The sequence below is a fragment of the Macaca nemestrina genome, chromosome 1 (assembly GCF_043159975.1).
Source record: "Macaca nemestrina isolate mMacNem1 chromosome 1, mMacNem.hap1, whole genome shotgun sequence".
In the NCBI taxonomy this organism is placed as follows: Eukaryota; Metazoa; Chordata; class Mammalia; order Primates; family Cercopithecidae; genus Macaca; species Macaca nemestrina.
The window spans coordinates 7,038,631-7,056,971 of NC_092125.1; the positions used below are offsets into that span (position 1 = coordinate 7,038,631).

At 40.7% G+C, this 18,341-nt stretch overlaps 1 protein-coding gene across 6 annotated transcripts in view; it reads left to right on the forward strand.

The window, feature by feature from the left end:
* The window catches only part of LOC105474663 (phospholipase D family member 5), a 418,259-nt gene that overhangs the window by 371,891 nt on the left and 28,027 nt on the right, over positions 1-18,341 (forward strand). For all 6 annotated transcript variants that reach the window (XM_071073552.1, XM_011729479.3, XM_011729478.3 and 3 more), the window contains 2 exons: positions 7,213-7,410; positions 18,033-18,169. In XM_071073552.1, coding sequence (XP_070929653.1) covers positions 7,213-7,410; positions 18,033-18,169 — 335 coding nt within the window. The remainder of the gene's footprint in view (positions 1-7,212; positions 7,411-18,032; positions 18,170-18,341) is intronic.

Below are 18,341 nucleotides of genomic sequence, written 5' to 3' on the forward strand. Positions count from 1 at the left end.
CAGTTCACTGCAATTTCTGCCTCCCGGGTCCAAGCGATTCTTCTGCTTCAGCCTCCCGAGTAGCTGGGACTACAGGCATGTGCCACCACAACCAGCTAATCTTTTTGTATTTTTAGTAGAGATGAGATTTCACCATGTTGGCCAGGATGGTCTCCATCTCTTGATCTAGTGATCTGCCCACCTTGGCCTCCCGAAGTGCTGGGATTACAGGGGTGAGCCACCGCGCCCGGCCATAACTTGAGTTTTCAATAAAATAACTATGCTGATAACAGCTTCTTGACAGTGGACTACAGTTGTTGAGACCTTAATTAAGCCTGTCTCTGCTCCATGGGTTCATCACTAACAATATGCCCACTTTGTAAGAAAAGAAATCGATCTCTTCTAAAGAATAATTAGGTATAGGCCGGGCGCGGTGGCTCAAGCCTGTAATCCCAGCACTTTGGGAGGCCGAGACGGGCGGATCACGAGGTCAGGAGGTCGAGACCATCCTGGCTAACACGGTGAAACCCCGTCTCTACTAAAAAATACAAAAAACTAGCCGGGCGCGGTGGCGGGCACCTGTAGTCCCAGCTACTCGGGAGGCTGAGGCAGGAGAATGGCGTGAACCCGGGAGATGGAGCTTGCAGTGAGCTGAGATCCGGCCACTGCACTCCAGCCTGGGCGACAGAGCAAGACTCCGTCTCAAAAAAAAAAATAAATAAATAAATAAAAGAATAATTAGGTATAAATATCCAGCTTTTTCAGGATGATTTTATTCAAACGGTTGAACCAGTCAATCATTTAACTTATTTTTGACTGCATAAATCAACTGTGTGATTGAACTAGGAAGTCAGAGCAGCCCATCAGGATGCTCTCTGGCGTGTGGTCGGCCACGGAGGCTGGACAGGGCTGAGCAACCTATCACCAGGCAGAGGGCTGATCCCTGGCAAGTCCTCAGATAACTATTTAAAATTCAAAAAATAATAGATGTGGCCGGGCGCGGTGGCTCAAGCCTGTAATCCCAGCACTTTGGGAGGCCGAGACGGGTGGATCACGAGGTCAGGAGATTGAGACCATCAGGGCGAACACCGTGAAACCCCGTCTCTACTAAAAAATACAAAAAAACTAGCCGGGCGAGGTGGCGGGCGCCTGTAGTCCCAGCTACTCGGGAGGCTGAGGCAGGAGAATGGCGGGAACCCGGGAGGCGGAGCTTGCAGTGAGCCGAGATCCGGCCACTGCACTCCAGCCTGGGCGACAGAGCGAGACTCCGTCTCAAAAAAAAAAAAAATAAAAAAAATAAATGTTTGTGAGGGTATGGAGAAAAGGGAATCCTTATACACTGTTGGTGGGAATTTAAGTTAATACAACCTCTATGGAAACAGTGTGGAGATTTCTCAAAGAGCTAAAAATAGAATTACCATTGGATGCAGCAATCCCACTACTGTGTATCTACACAAAGCAAAAGAAGTCATTATATCAAAAAGACAGGTGCCTTTGTATGTTTTTCATAGCACAATTCACAGTAGCAAAGATGTGGAATCAAAGTGTTCATCAACAGGCCTGGTGCAGTGGCTCATGCCTGTAATCCCAGCACTTTGGGAGGCCAAGGTGGGTGGATCACCTGAGGTTAGGAGTTTGAGACCAGCCTGGCCAACGTGGTGAAACCCCGTCTCTCTACTGAAAATACAAAGATCAGCTACATGTGGTGGCGGGAGCCTGTAGTCACAGCTACTAGGGAGGCCGAGGCAGGAGAATCACTTGAACCTGGGAGGCAGAGTTTGCAGTGAGCCAAGATCACTCCATTGCAATCCAGCCTGGGCGACAAAGCGAGACTCCATCTCAAAATAAAAAACAAAACGAAAAAAAGATGTTCATCAACAGATGACTGGATAAAGAAAATATGGTATATATACACAATGGAATACTATTTAGCCACGAAAAACAATGAAATAATGTCTTTTGTAGCAACATGGATGGAACTGGAGGCCATTATCTTAAGTGAAACAACTTAGAAATGCAAAATCAAGCACCACACATTATCGCTTATAAGTGGAAGCTAAATAGTGTGTACACATGGACATAGTGGAATAATCGACATTGGAGATTCAGAAGGGTGAGAGCATGGGAGCGGGATGAAGGATGAGAAATTACTTAATGAGTACAATATCCAGGTGATGATGGTTACGATAAAAGTCCCCACTTCACCACTGAGCAAAATATCCACGTGACGAAACTGCCTCGTACCCCTTACATTTATTTTTAAAAATTAAGAATTTGTCAGCAAATCAATCAGACCTTCAGCTTCTTTTCCCTTTGATAATCTAGACATAGAAATTCATCAGAAGCCCAGAACTCTATATTATTTTTCCCATTGCCAGCATTTTAAAATTTGTCATAAATCTGTCCTGAATTTCTTGCTCTGGGTGAAAAAGCTGCAAAACAAAAGCCAGTTTTGTTCTGTTTTGTTTGTTTGTTTGTTTTCCATCGTCAACAGCAGCCTGAACTAATAAGTAAAACTAGAAATGGGCTTGAGTCATTCTAGGGTAGAGAGGAAGATATTCGGAGGAAATTTAATTCTCTTTACGTCTCTAGAAGGCAGTGGTTGGCCTCCTCCCTTCCTCCAGCTCCTAAAGCTGTAATGTAGCCACAGAATGGAATGATGTCAGGGGTTGCAAATAAAACCTCACAGCAAGCCTGCAGCTTAGTTTATGCGACAGGGGAAATGCAACACTAAATCTTTGTTTAGAATAAAGTTATTAAAAACCGGAGAAAATCTAGGCAGTGCCCAGGGAGACGGTGCCCACTTGCATCTTGATGGTGATCAGTGGTTTATAAGGAGAGTCTTGGGGTAGACACATGGTGAGAATGTTCATATTCTTCCCTCCATCTGATCCTACCTAAAGGGTCAAACATCACTCAGAATTATGGTGCCATTACAGAAGCATTTTTATGTTACTTTTCCCAATTTTCCATTAGCTAATATGGTTTGAGCCAGGCACTGAGCTAATATTTGCCTGCACCTTTTCATTTATTCTTCACAGCAATCTTATGAAATATACCAATCTTTGGATGGAGAAAGTGAAGAGCTGAAGTGCCTTGCCTAGTCTGTCTCCACAGCCTGCTCCATAGGTGACTTGCTATGTCCTAACTAGGCCATAATGGTCTCTCTCTAGTTCCTGTGCCCCCTGGCCAGGGAGGAGCTATCAGAGTTGGCATCCTGGTACTCTTCTGGGTGTCAATTTTCAAAATAAAAGTTATCCAGAATAATCGCGTCCTATCATATTGAAGAGCAGGTGTCTTTCTTCAGATCGGTGGAGCTTGCAATAGTTGTTTTTGTTTGCTTGATTTTCGTCTTCAACAGCAGCCTGAACGTGCTGTGACTACTTCATTTAATATCATTCTACACATCAGGAGAAAGTCAGCAGGGAGTGTGGGAGGGGCAGCTGCTTTGATCCACAGCCACTGCCTTTGGCTTTCATTTGCCCCAGCCTCAGTAGAGAGGGCAAACGTCCACATGAAGATTAGCAGACAAATACTCCTGAGAAACAAGGTGGATAGGGAAATAGCATGGTTTTATTTCTTTCTCTTTCTTTCTTTCCTTTCTGACAGGATCTTGCTCTATTGTCCAGGCTAGAGTGCAGTAGGGCAATCACTGTTCACTGCAGCCTTGAACTCCTGAGCTCAAGAGATCCTCCCACCTTGGTCTCCCAAGTGGCTGGGATTACAGTTTTGTGCCTCCACACCAAGCTCTTTTTTTTTTTTTTTTTTTTTGTAGAGATAGGGTCTCACTCTGTTGCCCAGACTGCTTTTGAACAAACAATCCTCCCATGCCCGACTTTAAATAGCATATTCTCATCCAAGCTTTGAATAGTTTTCCAAGCATTAATGTTTGCCATGTGCGAGCAAACAACCTGAAAACACCACGGGTCTGATGTGGAGACACCAAAGGAAATCAAAGAGATCTGAACATAGTAAAAGTGAATTATGGCCACTGAATTTGCCTTTTGGACTCAAAAGTCAAATGATTCCCTTGATATCTACTTTCATGGGAGCCTATCTCTGGCTCTACTAGGCTTGAATAGCATTGATTTAGTTATATTATTTATTTATTTATATTCCATAAGTCTTTGAGCAACTGGTGGTATTTGATTACACAAGTTCTTTAGTGGTGATTTGTGAGATTTTGGTGCACTCATCACCCAAGCAGTGTACATTGAACCCAATTTGTAACCCTTGGTCCCTCACCCCCTTCCTTTCCCCCATTTCTCGCTAGTCCCCAAAATCTGTTGTATCATTCTTATGCCTTTGCATCCTCATAGTTTGGCTCCCACTTACGAGTGAGAACATATGATGTTTGGTTTTCCACTCCTGAGCTGCTTCCATTAGAATAATAGGCCCCAATCCCATCCAGGTTGCTGTGAATACCATTAGTTCATTCCTTTTTATGGCTGAGTAGTATTCCAACATATGCATATATACCACAGTTTCTTTATCCACTCGTTGATTGATGGGCATTTGGGTTGGCTCCACATTTTTGCAGTTGCAAACAGTGCTGCTATAAACATGCATGTGCAAGAATCTTTTTCGTATAATGATTTCTTTTCCTCTGGGTAGATACCAGTAGAGGGATTGCTGAATCCAATGGTAGTTCTACTTTAGTTCTTTAAGGAATCTCCACAGTTTTCCATAGTAGTTGTACTGGTTTACATTCCCACCAGCAGTGTAGAAGGGTTCCCTGTTCACCACATCCACACCAACATCTATTATTTTCTGATTTTTTGATTATGGCCATTCTTGCAGGAGTAAGGTGGTATCACATTGTGGTTTTGGTTTGCATTTCCCTGATCATTAGTGATGTTGAGCATTCCTTCATATGTTTGTTGGACATTTGCATACCTTCTTTTGAGAATTGTCTATCCATGTCCTTAGCCTACTTTTTTATGGGGTTTGTTTTCTTCTTGCTAATTTGAGTTCATTGTAGATTCTTGATATTAGTCCATTGTCAGATGTATAGATTGTGAAGATTTTCCCCCAGTCTGTGAGTTGTCTGTTTATTCTTCTGACTGTTCCTTTTGCCGTGCAAAGGCTCTTTAGTTTAATTAACTCCCAGCTATTTATTTTTGTTTTTATTGCATTTGCTTTTGGGTTCTTGGTCACGAAATCTTTGCCTAAGCCAATGTCTAGAAGGGGTTTTCCAATGTTATGTTCTAGAATCTTTATGGTTTCAGGTCTTAGATTTAAGTCCTTGATCCACCTTGAGTTGATTTTTGTACAAGGTGAGAAATGAGGATCCAGTTTCATTTTCCTACAGTCTTGCCAATTATCCCAGCACCATTTGTTGAATAGGGTGTCCTTTCCCCGCTTTATGTTTTTGTTTGCTTTGTCAAAGATCAGTTGGCTGTAAGTATTTGGGCTTATTTCTGGGTTCTCTATTCTGTTCCATTGGTCTATGCACCTATTTTTATAACAGTAACATGCTGTTTTGGTGACTATGGCCTTATAGTATAGTTTGAAATCAGGTAATGTGATGTCTCCAGATTTGTTCTTTTTGCTTAGTCTTGCTTTGGCTATGCGGGCTGTTTTTGGTTCCATATGAATTTTATAATTGTTTTTCCTAGTTCTGTGAAGAAGGATGGTGGTATTTTGATGGGAATTGCATTGAATCTGTAGATTACTTTTGGCAGTATGGTCATTTTCACGATATTGATTCTATCCATCCATGAGCGTGGGATGTGTTTCCATTTGTTTGTGTCATCTATTCTTTTGGCAGTATTTTGTAGAGGTCTTTCACCTCCTTGGTTAGCCTCCGTGCCTTTGCACATGCCTGATATGTCCTACCTGCTCTATCTCCTTTCACTTAACCACGAATAGTCCTTAATGTGTCTGTACATTTCATTCTAGGAGTCTCTATTAAAGGCACACAAAGGTATACGGGATGCTCATTGTTTTATTTTTTGCATTAGGGAAAGTATAGGGATGAAGTCCATCAGTGGGTTAAACAACTTGTGTCCATCTATCCTGTGGTTACCGGGGAGCTGGAAAAGGATGACAGATCTGTACAGAGGAACATGGAAAGATCTCAGGGCATGTTGTACTGGGAAGTCCTCAGAGCAAAGAGAGATAGGTTCATACATGGTAGATGGCCTCTCCTATCATCCTGAGTAAAGAGTCTTGGCGAGGGGCTTAAGGAAGGGGTAAAAAGGGAATTTACTATCAGTGGACCCCAGGACTTGAGAGAGCCAAGGTTTCCCTAATAACCCCTCACTGGGTGTTCAAGTCATAGAAAGCATGTATTTTTGTGTGCTGTTCCTTAATGACCAAAATTTCACATTGTATAGTTTCATTGACTAAATTAAAAATCATCTGTAATTTTTGCAAAGCGATACTGGACTCAGCTGAAGCCAGTATAGCTGTGTTCCTGAGTGTATTTGATTAGGGGTCAGAAAACCTGCACTCAATTCTTAATTTACCACTGACTAAATCTCTAACTTGGGGCTAATATTTTTATTTATTTGTGTGAGCTTTACTTTCCTCATCCATCCCTTGAGAGAGGTGGACAAAATGATCTCTGTGGTCTTTTAAGATTCTATTGGTCTATTACTCTTAAGGCTTGTGGAACGTTAATAAGAATAATAATTACTAACATACTGCTAGTGATTACCATGTGATAGACACTGTTCTTAGCTTCTTATATGTATTAACCACTTTAATTCTCATAGCAACATATGAAATAAATACTATTATCTCTATTTTACGGAAGAAGCAGCTGAGGCCCAGAAATTAAGTATGTTGTTCAAAGTCGCACAGCTAGAAAGTTGTGGAGCTATTAACAGAACCTAAATCCAGGCAGTCTGACTCCAGAATCCATGATTCCAGCCATTCTGTTATGTTGCAATTAAAATCGACCTTTTTCTTGCCACCTGATTTAATGATTCATACAAAACAAAATAGTGTTAAGGAAACAACACTATTTTTTTATGATATGAAAAGTATAGATGAATATAAGAAAATTATCTGCAAGAGACCTACTACAAAAAAAAACCAGCAAAATTTTAAATATTTAGCATTTTTGTAACATATCACCTCTATGTATCATAATGTAACCACATCTACTTACTTCAAATGCAAGAAAAGAGATGTCATAACTACCTCATTCTTATGCATTCATTTTTTTTCTGAAAATAACAGCGTAAGACACATGTGGCATTGATGCTTTCAATTTTAATTTCACAGATGAAAGAACTCGGTGTCATCTTCTACAACTGCAGCTGCCTGGTCCTAGACTTACAAAGGATATTTGCTCTATATAGTTCATTAAAATTCAAAAGCAGAGTGCCTCAAACCTGGTCCAAAAGACTCTATGGGGTCTATGACAATGAAAAGAAATTGCAACTTCAGTTGAATGAAACCAAATCTCAAGCATTTGTATCGGTGAGTTGTTTTCCCTTTCTCCTCCCCTTCTCCTTCTTCCTCCAAAGGCTCTTTATTAAGTTGGAATGTTTAAGTGTGATCTTGTATTGGGCAAAAATGAATTACAGTGGTTCTGTCCCATAACGCGAAGAGTTAAAATGTGTCTACCCTTATGCGCAGTCGTACCCTCAAACATAATAAATCTTGATTATCATTCCTTGTGTCAGATACCTTGAGTTATCTGATTTGATTCCCTCAATCACCCTGTAAGCTAGGTATGGGGTTGTAACCATTTTGCCAATGAAGGTATCGACCTTACCTACTAGCAAAAAACCCATCAGATGAGGCATGCCAAGAGAGGCGCCAGCACCCAGCTCTTCTGACACCAGAGCCTATTAGCCTATTTTCAATGCCCTACATTGATTTTTCAGATTTGTTTTTAGCAGAACCCTTTGATGAGATAAATCTGAGGTAATCTCAGTGTATAGATCAGACAAAAGCAGAGCTGCTGTACCTGGTTGGGGCAAGTGGGCAAGAGGCCCACACAACAGGACAGTGCTCCCTGAACAGCTTCAGGCCTCTGACTCTGCTAAGAACCATTAGCCACACCCTCCACCCACCCTCACCTTCCCAGTCCACCACCCAGCTGGGCACATGCCACAGCTATCCAGAGATGTTACTGGAAAGGGGCAATGTAAATATCTGGGCCTACAGTCCTAGTCCTCAAACTGTAGTACAGTAGATCCTTCAACAACATTGTTTTGTTCAATGCCCATTCGTTATCATGTTGATAAGAAAAAAAACCAATTGATTTCTGGCTGGGGCCACTGTGTGTGTGGAGTCTGCACATTCTCCACCTGTCTGTGTTGGTTTTTGCCGGGTACTCCTGTTTCCTCCCACATCTCAAAGCTGTGCAAGTTAAACGAACTGGCAGATCTGTGTGTGGTCCCAGTGTGAGTGAGTGTGAGTGCCCTGCGATGGGATGTCATCCTGTGCATGGGGCTCTCGGCTGCGAGGGGCTCCAGCCACCTATGACCCTGAACTGGAGTAAGAAGGTAAATAATTATTTTACTTGTTTTTATTAGTCTTTCTTAAATGTATGTATAGCTCACATTTGTTTCAATGTTTAATATTCAAAGTGTTTTGGTCTTTAGAATTTTGATGCTGTTTTTGTGACCAGAAATAAGCCATAGTAACTTAACTCTCATTTATATCAATTAGCCTATGGTAAAATTGTTTTCATCATACATCAGTTCACTTAAAGTCTTAGTATTCAAGAACCTGTTGATGTCATTAAGTGAGGACTTACTGTACTTAAAAATCGGCTAGGGGCTGGGCATGGTGGCTCACGCCTGTAATCCCAGCACTTTGGGAGGCTAAGGAGGGCGGATTACAAGGTCAGGAGATGGAGACCATCCTGGCAAACATGGTGAAACCCCGACTCTACTAAAAATACAAAAAAGAATTAGCCGGACATGGTGGCGGGCACCTGTAGTCCCCGCTACTCGGGAGGCTGAGGCAGGAGAATGACCTGAACCCAGGAGGCGGAACTTGCAGTGAGCCAAGATCGCACCGCTGCACTCCAGACTGGGTGACAGAGGGAGACTCCGTCTCAAAAAAAAAAATTGGCTAGGAAGCCTGTTTACAGTACAGATTTACAGTGTCCCCTGTCCCCACCCAGGATCTTATCCACTGGATCTGAGATGAGATCTTACAATTTTTATTTGAAGCAAGCTTCTGAAATTCTCCTGATGTTCAGATCAACTTCTCTAAGTAATGCTCCCAATTTAATATTGCTATTTCGACCTTGGTTGATATCAGTGCTTTTAGGCCAACAACTTTTATGTCACTAAAGAGCATTTTATTGAAGATAAATTAAAGTGAATTTTATCCTTTTTGCCTGTTCAAATGAAGGCCCCAGCAGAAAATTTAGAAGTGTAACAATAGAAAAGACAAAGTTCAAGTTGTCTTAAATAACAAATTCACATAAATGTGAAGAGCAGAAAATAGACTATGAAGGATGTTGATCGGCTAGAGCTAAAATAACTTTTTTGTATGGAGGAGGTCAAGAATGGAGTAGCAAGTAGCATATTATAGGGCATTTTACTAACAAAATATAAATTATATAGACATTTTCAATTCATCTCAAGATGACCCTGTAAGACCAGGAGGCCAAGGAGAATTCCCAATGTGCAATACAAAATTTGCCAAGGAACCTTTAATCCAGAGGGTCGCAGAGTGACATTACATGCCAAGCATGGATCACTTGATCAGGTCCAGTAGAAAAACAAATTGGAAATGGCAAAAAACAGATGAATTAATGAACAAATTTTGAATAATCACTGGATTTTGAATTTACAGTTTCAACCTTAGAGATAAGTGAATATGGTTGTTGCATACATTTACAGACTAACCCTTAAACAGGGAGAGTCAGTTTTTGTTGATTCTAAAGTTAACATATTTCCCAGAGAGAGTGGTCTCAGGGCTTTAGTAAAATCTACTACAATTCGATACCTTTGTTATTTTCTAGGGCAAATTCATAAGTGGCTTTTTCTTAAAGAGTTCACCACAAAATGAGTTGTGAGACATTTCTTTGGGTAGTTTTTTAAACTATATATAGTTTTTCTTTTTTTTATTATTATACTTTAAGTTCTAGGGTACATGTGCACAACGTGCAGGTTTGTTACATATGTATACATGTGCCATGCTGGTGTGCTGCACCCATTAACTCATCATTTACATTAGGTATATCTCCTAATGCTATCCCTCCCCCATCTCCCCACCCCATGACAGGCCCTGGTGTGTGATGTTCCCCTTCCTGTGTCCAAGTGTTCTCATTGTTCAGTTCCCACCTATGAGTGAGAACATGCGGTGTTTGGTTTTCTGTCCTTGCAATAGTTTGCTCAGAATGTTAGTTTCCAGCTTCATCCATGTCCCTACAAAGGACATGAACTCCTCCTTTTTCATGGCTGCATAGTATTCCGTGGTGTACATGTGCCACATTTTCTTAATCCAGTCTGTCATTGATGGGCATTTGGGTTGGTTCCAAGTCTTTGCTATTGTGAATAGTGCCACAATAAACATACGTGTGCATGTGTCTTTATAGCAGCATGATTTATAACCCTTTGGGTATATCCCCAGTAATGGGATGGCTGGGTCAAATGGTATTTCTAGTTTGCTTTCTATTTTTAATTTCCTGTTTTATTTTCTGTTTTTTAATAATGTCAAGCCTGCCTTTGAGTTTCAATTCAACAGATATTGACTGAACACCATTTCTGGAGAGTTGTAAGATCTTACAGGTATAAAAACAGTCAGAAAACCCTGCAATTGGAATTGGTATCATTCAGACAGAGTTCCTGAAACTCCCTTCTGTTATAACATTTGTCACATTTTTAGAACTATTGATTTATAATCATCTTTCCCACCATTTTGTTAGACTCTGAAGATCATCTCCTATTAATATATTCTCTTCATCACTGGCATTCCCAGCATTTCACTTGGTACTGGCTAAAAGCAGCAATAAATGTTGGGTAGGTTTTATTAGTAGTAATATTAATAGAAAGCTCCAGAATGCATACAGTTTTCTCAGTAATCTATGCCAGACAAATGCCAAGACAAATTTAATTCAATATATTTGTTGTATCTTAAAATAGTATATTTTTATAAGCTGATTGTCTCACGGCTAAGTTGAACACAAACAGTATTTGAAGACCTTTGTAACCATTCTCAAAGTTAGATTTTAGATAATTGATAACAGCATAGATAGATATAAATTTTAACTTATGATGCAAATATAGATTATTTCCAATTTTTTCCCGGAACACAAATAGATTTAACTGTGTGATTTCTAGTAACTTGAGCCAGATAATTCTAATTTTCTTGCATTTCCCATTGAAATTTGAGGATGGGAACAATAGTTGGCTGTTTCTGTCTTGTAGATTTCTTTCTGGAGTCTTTAAGCTTAAGCAATTGCTTTCCAAGATAAAAGATTAGTTCCAGGTCTGTTTTTATTGATGTTAGACAGATTTCACTTCTTGTTTACTGTTCAGTTAATTCACCTATCAGTCATGTGTACTGAGATATATTTAGTGAGTGAGGGCTGACATTAAATAGAACTTGATGCTGTTATGGAAAAATACCACCTCACATTCCTCTTTAGAACCTTCGGTGTATATTGTTAATTGGTTTAACAGCATTACAGAGATGTAATTTACACACCATAAAATTTACCCTTTTAAAGTATACAATTCAGGCCGGGCATGGTGGCTCACGCCTGTAATCCCTGCACTTTGAGAGGCCGAGGCTGGCTGATCACTTGAGCTGCTGACCTCAAGACCAACCTTGCCAACATGGTGAAACCCCATCTCTACTAAACATACAAAAAATAAAAAATAAAAGTAATAAAAATTAAAAAATAAAAATAATTAAAATTAAAAAATGAAGTATACAATATAGTGGAGTTGAGTATAGTCACAGTTTTGCAACAATTTCTACAATCTAATTTTAGAACTTCTTTCCACCACAAAGAAAAAACCCCATACTGATTAGCAGTCACTATTTTCCTTTCTGTCAGTCCCTGGCACCCACCAATCTACTTTTTCTTTATGGATCTGCCTTCTTCTGGATGTTTTATATAAATAGAATCATACACTGTGTAATTTTTTTGTGATTGCTTCTTTCACCTAACATAATGCTTTCAAGGTTTATCCATATTGTAGCATGGACCAGTACTGCCTTTATTCCTTTTTATGGCTAAATAATTCTATTGTATGGATGTGCCACACTTTGTTTACCCATCTATCAACTGATGGGCATTTGTATTACTACTATTTCTTGGCTTTTGTAAATAGTGCTGCTATATTCATGTACAGGTTTTGATGTGAATAGCTGTTTGTAATTCGAGTTTGTACATAGGAGTGGATTTACTGGATAATGTGGTAACTCTATGTTGAACATTTTGAGACACTACCAAACTGTTTGCCAAATTGGTGGCACCATTTTATAATCCCACCAGCAGCATAGGAGGGTTTTGATTTCTCCACATCCTTGGCAACACTTGTTATTTTCTGTCTTATTTTAGCTCTACTAGAGGGTATAAAATGTAATCTTATTTTTGTTTTGATTTAAATCTTTTAACATGCTTATCGGCCATTTGTATCTCTCCTTTGGAGAAGAGATACAAATATCTATCAAATATGAAATATTTTGCCTATTTAAATTAGGTTATTTAAAAATTTGTGTTATCAGAGTTCTTTATACAGTCTGTATACAAGTCCCTTAAACAGAAATATGATTGGTTATAGAGACAAGGTCTTACTATGTTGTTGGGGTTGGCCTAAAATTCCTGGGTTTAGGTGTCTGGTTTAAATATATGATTTGCCAGTATTTTATTTCTTTCATTCCATGGGTTGTCTTTTCATATTTAATTATATTTGAACATGTATATTCTACAAATAGAGTATATACTTTTTAAAAACCATGAAACTGTTAATAAAACAATTAAAAACCTGCTAAGGTCTGTACAAGGTGATTACACAATGAGTATGCAAAATAAGTTACATTCATATGGCACCTATTGATCTAAGAGACAAACCCAGATTAACCTAGAAGTCAGGTCCCTCAAGAGGTCTTGACTGGTAAAAGACTGCCACAGAGCTGGAATATTGAAGAGGATCTGTATTTTCCCTCTCCTTCTACTTTACTATGGAACAAAGAAGTGCACGGCACAAGGCTCAGAAAATTAATTCAGGAGTGATGAGAGGGAAACTTAGCCCTCTCTTTAATTAAACAGTTGGAACTAGTTAACTTCCTCTGCCAGCTCATTCTTTTGTGTTATTGTTTATTCATTTCTATTCTGGGCAAACATTTTAAAGCCACTAGTCTATCCAGGCACTATTTTTAAAGGTAGAAGACTCTAGAACACATAGCGGAGTACCACCCAGCCCGGAGGTGCATGGGGACTGATACAAATATGCATATATGCATTTCCTTCATAAACACATGGAGCTCGAGCACCTGCCATTGTGTCAGGCAGTGGGAACACAGGAAGCAATAGGGCAGGTAAGTGCTTATAAAGATCTGTTGACGCAGGTTTGGAAATACCCAGATTGAAGCAACAGACTCCCACAGACAAACCTCCAATGTTTATGCATTTATGAAGCACTTTCACATTCGTTCCACAAGTATGTATTGAGCATGTAATATGTGCATGGCACAAGATGCCAGAGCTACACAACCAGGCAGCTCACAAGCAAGTGGCTAAACACATAGACAGATGAATGCAATTCCATGTAACATGTGCTAGAATGAAGCTCCACAAAGCAAGGATCTTGTCTTGGTCACTGATGTATGTCCCCTTCCTAGACCAGAGCCTGGGAATATTTGCTGATTGAATGAAAGCTCGCACAGAAGAGGGGCATGGAACCCAGCCAGCGAACAGGCCATTCATGTATTTGAGTTGCAAGGCAAACCAGTATGAAAGGTGTGTTATTGTCATTAACCCCATTAGGAAACAGAGGCTCAAAAAGTGTAAGGGACACACCAAGATGCCCCAGGTTCTAAGTGCTGGAGTCTGGCCCGTATCACCAAAGCCCATGGTCTTTCCTCTAAATTATGGCCACAGTGTCCATATTTGTAAGATAATAGCAAATGTAAAGAGACCACAAACAACTCTGCCTACATTTCTTCCTCCCCAAAACCAAAATCTGGTTTTGGAACAAGCAGTGAAATTCAGGGAGTTCCTAACTGAAACACAAATGTGAGCGTTCGGACACATTTCAGAGTTGGCCTAAGCGCCCATCTGGAGCAAAGACCTTCAGCTTCTCCACGCTAACCAAAGAACCTTTAAAGCAGAGCCGACAGGCTAAGGGAATTAAATAATTTGAATATTTTTAATGGCATAGGAAAATGTGTAACATACAATCCCTAAAATCCACTGAACTGTACACTTAAAAATGGTAAAAAAGAAAAAGCAAAAGAAATAAATAATATGGGAGTACAGGGTTAGGAAAAGCAACCTTTGGAGATTTAAAAACAACTTAACTGTTGGGTGTGGTGGCTCATACCTGTAATCCCAGCACTTTGGAAGGCTGAGGCAGGTGGATCATGAGGTCAGGTAGTCAAGACCAGCCTGGCCAAGATGATGAAACCCCATTTCTACTAAAATGCGAAAATTAACCAGGTGTAGTGGCGGGCGCCTATAATGCCAGCTACTCGGGAGGCTGAGGCAATAGAATTGCTTGAACCCAGGAGGTGGAGTTTGCAGTGAGCTGAGATTGTGCCACTGCAGTCCAGCCTGGGCAACAGAGCAAGACTCGATTTAAAAAAAAAATTAATGGAGGAGATCACATTTGAGCTGGAATTTAGAGAACAGAATTAGTGTAGGACTTTGATAGACAAAAATAAAGACACATCAGCCAGAGAAGCCAGCATGAGCAGAGATGCCTGGAGTCAGACATGATGAGGGCACAGCTGTGGACTGGTAATTACTTGCATTTGGGGTCACAGACAGGATGGGAGTTGGTAAATGAAGGAGGCAGAGACACAGGACCATGGATACACCCCTCCCAATGAGTTCAAGCTGAATTCTGAGAAACCAGGAGTCAGTTCATCCTGGGAGTGATGTATATTTGTTTTTAAACATCCCAGAGATAAGCCAGTTAGTTAGAAAGATGTTAGAACATCCCTGCAAGCAGCACTAGTGCCCGAGTGAGGGAAACTTACTGAGCGATCAAGACCCAGGAAACCCTGCAGAGGCACAGGCTTTCTGTCTTGGTGACAGATGGAGTGTCTGTATATCTGTGTGCTGATGACAGAGGAGTGTAGGACTACCTTTAAAAAACAGGATTGAAGTTCATCCTCATTCCAAAAGAAAAACATAAACGATCAAAAACTCAACCTGTAAAGAAAATACGGTACATATACACCATGGAATACTACGCAACCATAAACAAGAATAAAATCATGTCTTTTGCAGCAACATGGTTGCAGCTAGGGGCCATTATTCTAAGCAAATCAATGCAGGAACAGAAAACCAAATACCATGATCTCACTTATAAGTGGGAGTTAACATTGGGTACTCATGGACAAAAAGATGGCAACACTAAACACTGAGGACCACTAGCACAGGGGGGAATGAAGGGGGCACGGGTGGAAAAACTACTGAGTACTATTCTCACTACCTGGGTGATGGGATCAGTTGTGCCTCAAACCTCAGCATCATGCAGTATATATCCATGTAACAAACCTGCACCTGTATCTCAAATAAAAGTTGAAATTGTTTTTTAAAAAACCAACTCATCCTGCTCATGATCACCTGCCAAGAGGGCTTTCTGTGTGAGGAAACCTGGAAGGTGTGTTATCCTCAGCATGCTCCTTCCTTACCCCTATGCCCCTCCTAAGGTGGGCATCCAGTCCAACAGCTCCATCTCACAACCCTCTAAGCTGGGGTGGGGACTCCTACTGTGCAGTGTAGGGAGTTGTTCCAGACATAATTGGTGAGGAGGAACTCTGACCGCCCAATACTACCATTCATTCCAGGCAGTTCCAAAAATCAGTTTATTCAGCCTTTTGGTATTAAACATCCTGGCATTATTTATGTCCCATTATAATGCCCCTGGCATTATTTATGTGATACTTGTCACAGCGTATTGCTTGTCAAAGGAAAACAGGAACTATGAGAAACACTATTTTCAGTCCTGTCCAGTGGAAAAATGATGAGAAAACCAAGCACATCTTTCCTTTTCTACAGCAACTGCATCTACAAACACTGTATTTTTATAAAATGAAAACCACCTTAAGCAACATGAGAAAAATGCCTCCAGCAGAATTTGCCTCTTTTTTCATTTTGCTTAAATCTCTCAGAACGTCCTTCTTCTCTGGCTCTCCTGCTGAATTTGGGCATCTTAATAGCTCCCTCAGATTTTCCTGCACTGTTATCGATGACCTTTTCTCAACGATCAACACTTCTCCTAACTCAATGAAAGATTTTGGAGAAACGAAAAAAAACTCCCAAGATTTTTCAGTTTGTTTTTGTTTCGATTTTGAGTTTGAAACATTTTCATGCCCACATCATCACATTTCAGATGAAATGAAAATGCTGGGGTAAATGGCTTGCTATGTGCAGTATGTGTGCATGTGTAGTAGCACCTGAGAAAATTATAGCTATGTATGACCAAATTGTGTAAGGTTGGAGGTGGAGCGCTCCTCCAAAAAGAAGTGTGTGCATGGAAAGCAAGAATTATCTCCTAAGTAAAAAGTAAAACAGAGGATACTAGAGACTGGGAAAAGAGGGGATGGGGAAAGATTTGTTAATGGATATAAAAATAACAGCAAGATAGGAAGAATAAGTTCCATTGTTCTATAGCAGTGGTCCTCAACCTTTTTGGCACCACAGACTGGTTTCATGGAAGACAGATTTTCCATGGACCAGGGTCAGCAGGGATGCTTTTGGGATGATCGAAGGGCATTACATTTATTGTGCACTTTTTTTCTTTTTTCTTTTGAGACAGCATCTTGCTCTGTTGCCCAGGCTGGAGTGCAGTGGTGCGATCTCGGCTCACTGCAACCTCTGCCTCCCGGGTTCAAGCGATTCTCCTGCCTCAGCCTCCCAAGTAGCTGGGACTACAGGTGTCCACCACCATGCCTAGTTAACTTTTTGTATTTTTACTAGGGACGGGGTTTCACCATGTTGGCCAGGCTGGTCTTGAACTCCTGACCTCAAGCGATCTGGCCACCTTGGGCTCCCAAGGTGCTGGGATTACAGGCTTGAGCTACCACCCCTGGCTGTGCTCTTTATTTCTATTACTATTACATTGTAATATATAATGAAATAATTATACAACTCACTACATTGTTGAATTAGTGAGAACCCTGAGTCATTTTTGTGCAACTAGATGTTCTCCTCTGGGGGTGATGGCAGGCAGTGACAGATCACCAGGCATTAGAATCTCATAAGGAGATCGCACAACCTAGATCCCTCACATGTGCAGTTCACAGTAGGGCTCACGCTCCTATGAGAATCTAATGCCCCCACTGGTCTGACAGGAGGCGGAGCTCAGGCGGTGATGCCAGCAAGGGAGTGGCTGTAAATACAGACAAAGCTTTGCTTGCCTGTCTTTCACCTGCTCTGCTGCCCAGCACTGGTCCCTGGCCTGGGGAATGGAGACCCTTGTTCTAGAGGACTGTAGTTAACTACGACTATACTTAACAATGATATATTAGTTTCAGATAGTTAGAAGGAAGATATTGAATGTTTCCAATACAAATAAATGATAAAGTTTGAGATGACAGATATGCTGATTACCATCTCATCACTATACATTATATGAATCATGTCACTATGTACCCCACAAATATATACAATTATGTATCAATTAAATTTTTAATACATAAAAATTGAAAATCAAAATGTGTCAGATAATGAAAGAATTCTCTCCAAAACAGACTTGGGACCCATCCCACCACACTTTGATCTTTATTCAACTTTGATAAGATTAAAAATAGCTTTGTCTAATTTGATGAAGCAGAAATTAGGTTGGCAAAAATATAGTTAGAAGCCAAGGTCCATGGGAACAAAGGAAATAAAGAAATCCCTGGCTGCCAAAAAGTAGTTCGCTAAACGTTCGGCTTTTGTGTCTTCACAGAATTCTCCAAAACTCTTTTGCCCTAAAAACAGAAGTTTTGACATAGATGCCATCTACAGTGTGATAGACGACGCCAAGCAGTACGTGTACATCGCTGTCATGGACTACCTGCCTATCTCCAGCACGAGCACCAAAAGGTCAGTGAATGCCCAGCCTCTGGTGAGAACCCCGTCCCTAAGACCAGGCACTAAACTGGGCACCACAGGAGAAGCCAGCCTGGAAATGGAGATGCCATTGGGTTGCCTTAGGAAGAGTACACCATTCAGCGCTCTTTAGTGTGCACTGGCAATTTACTCATTATGGACCTCT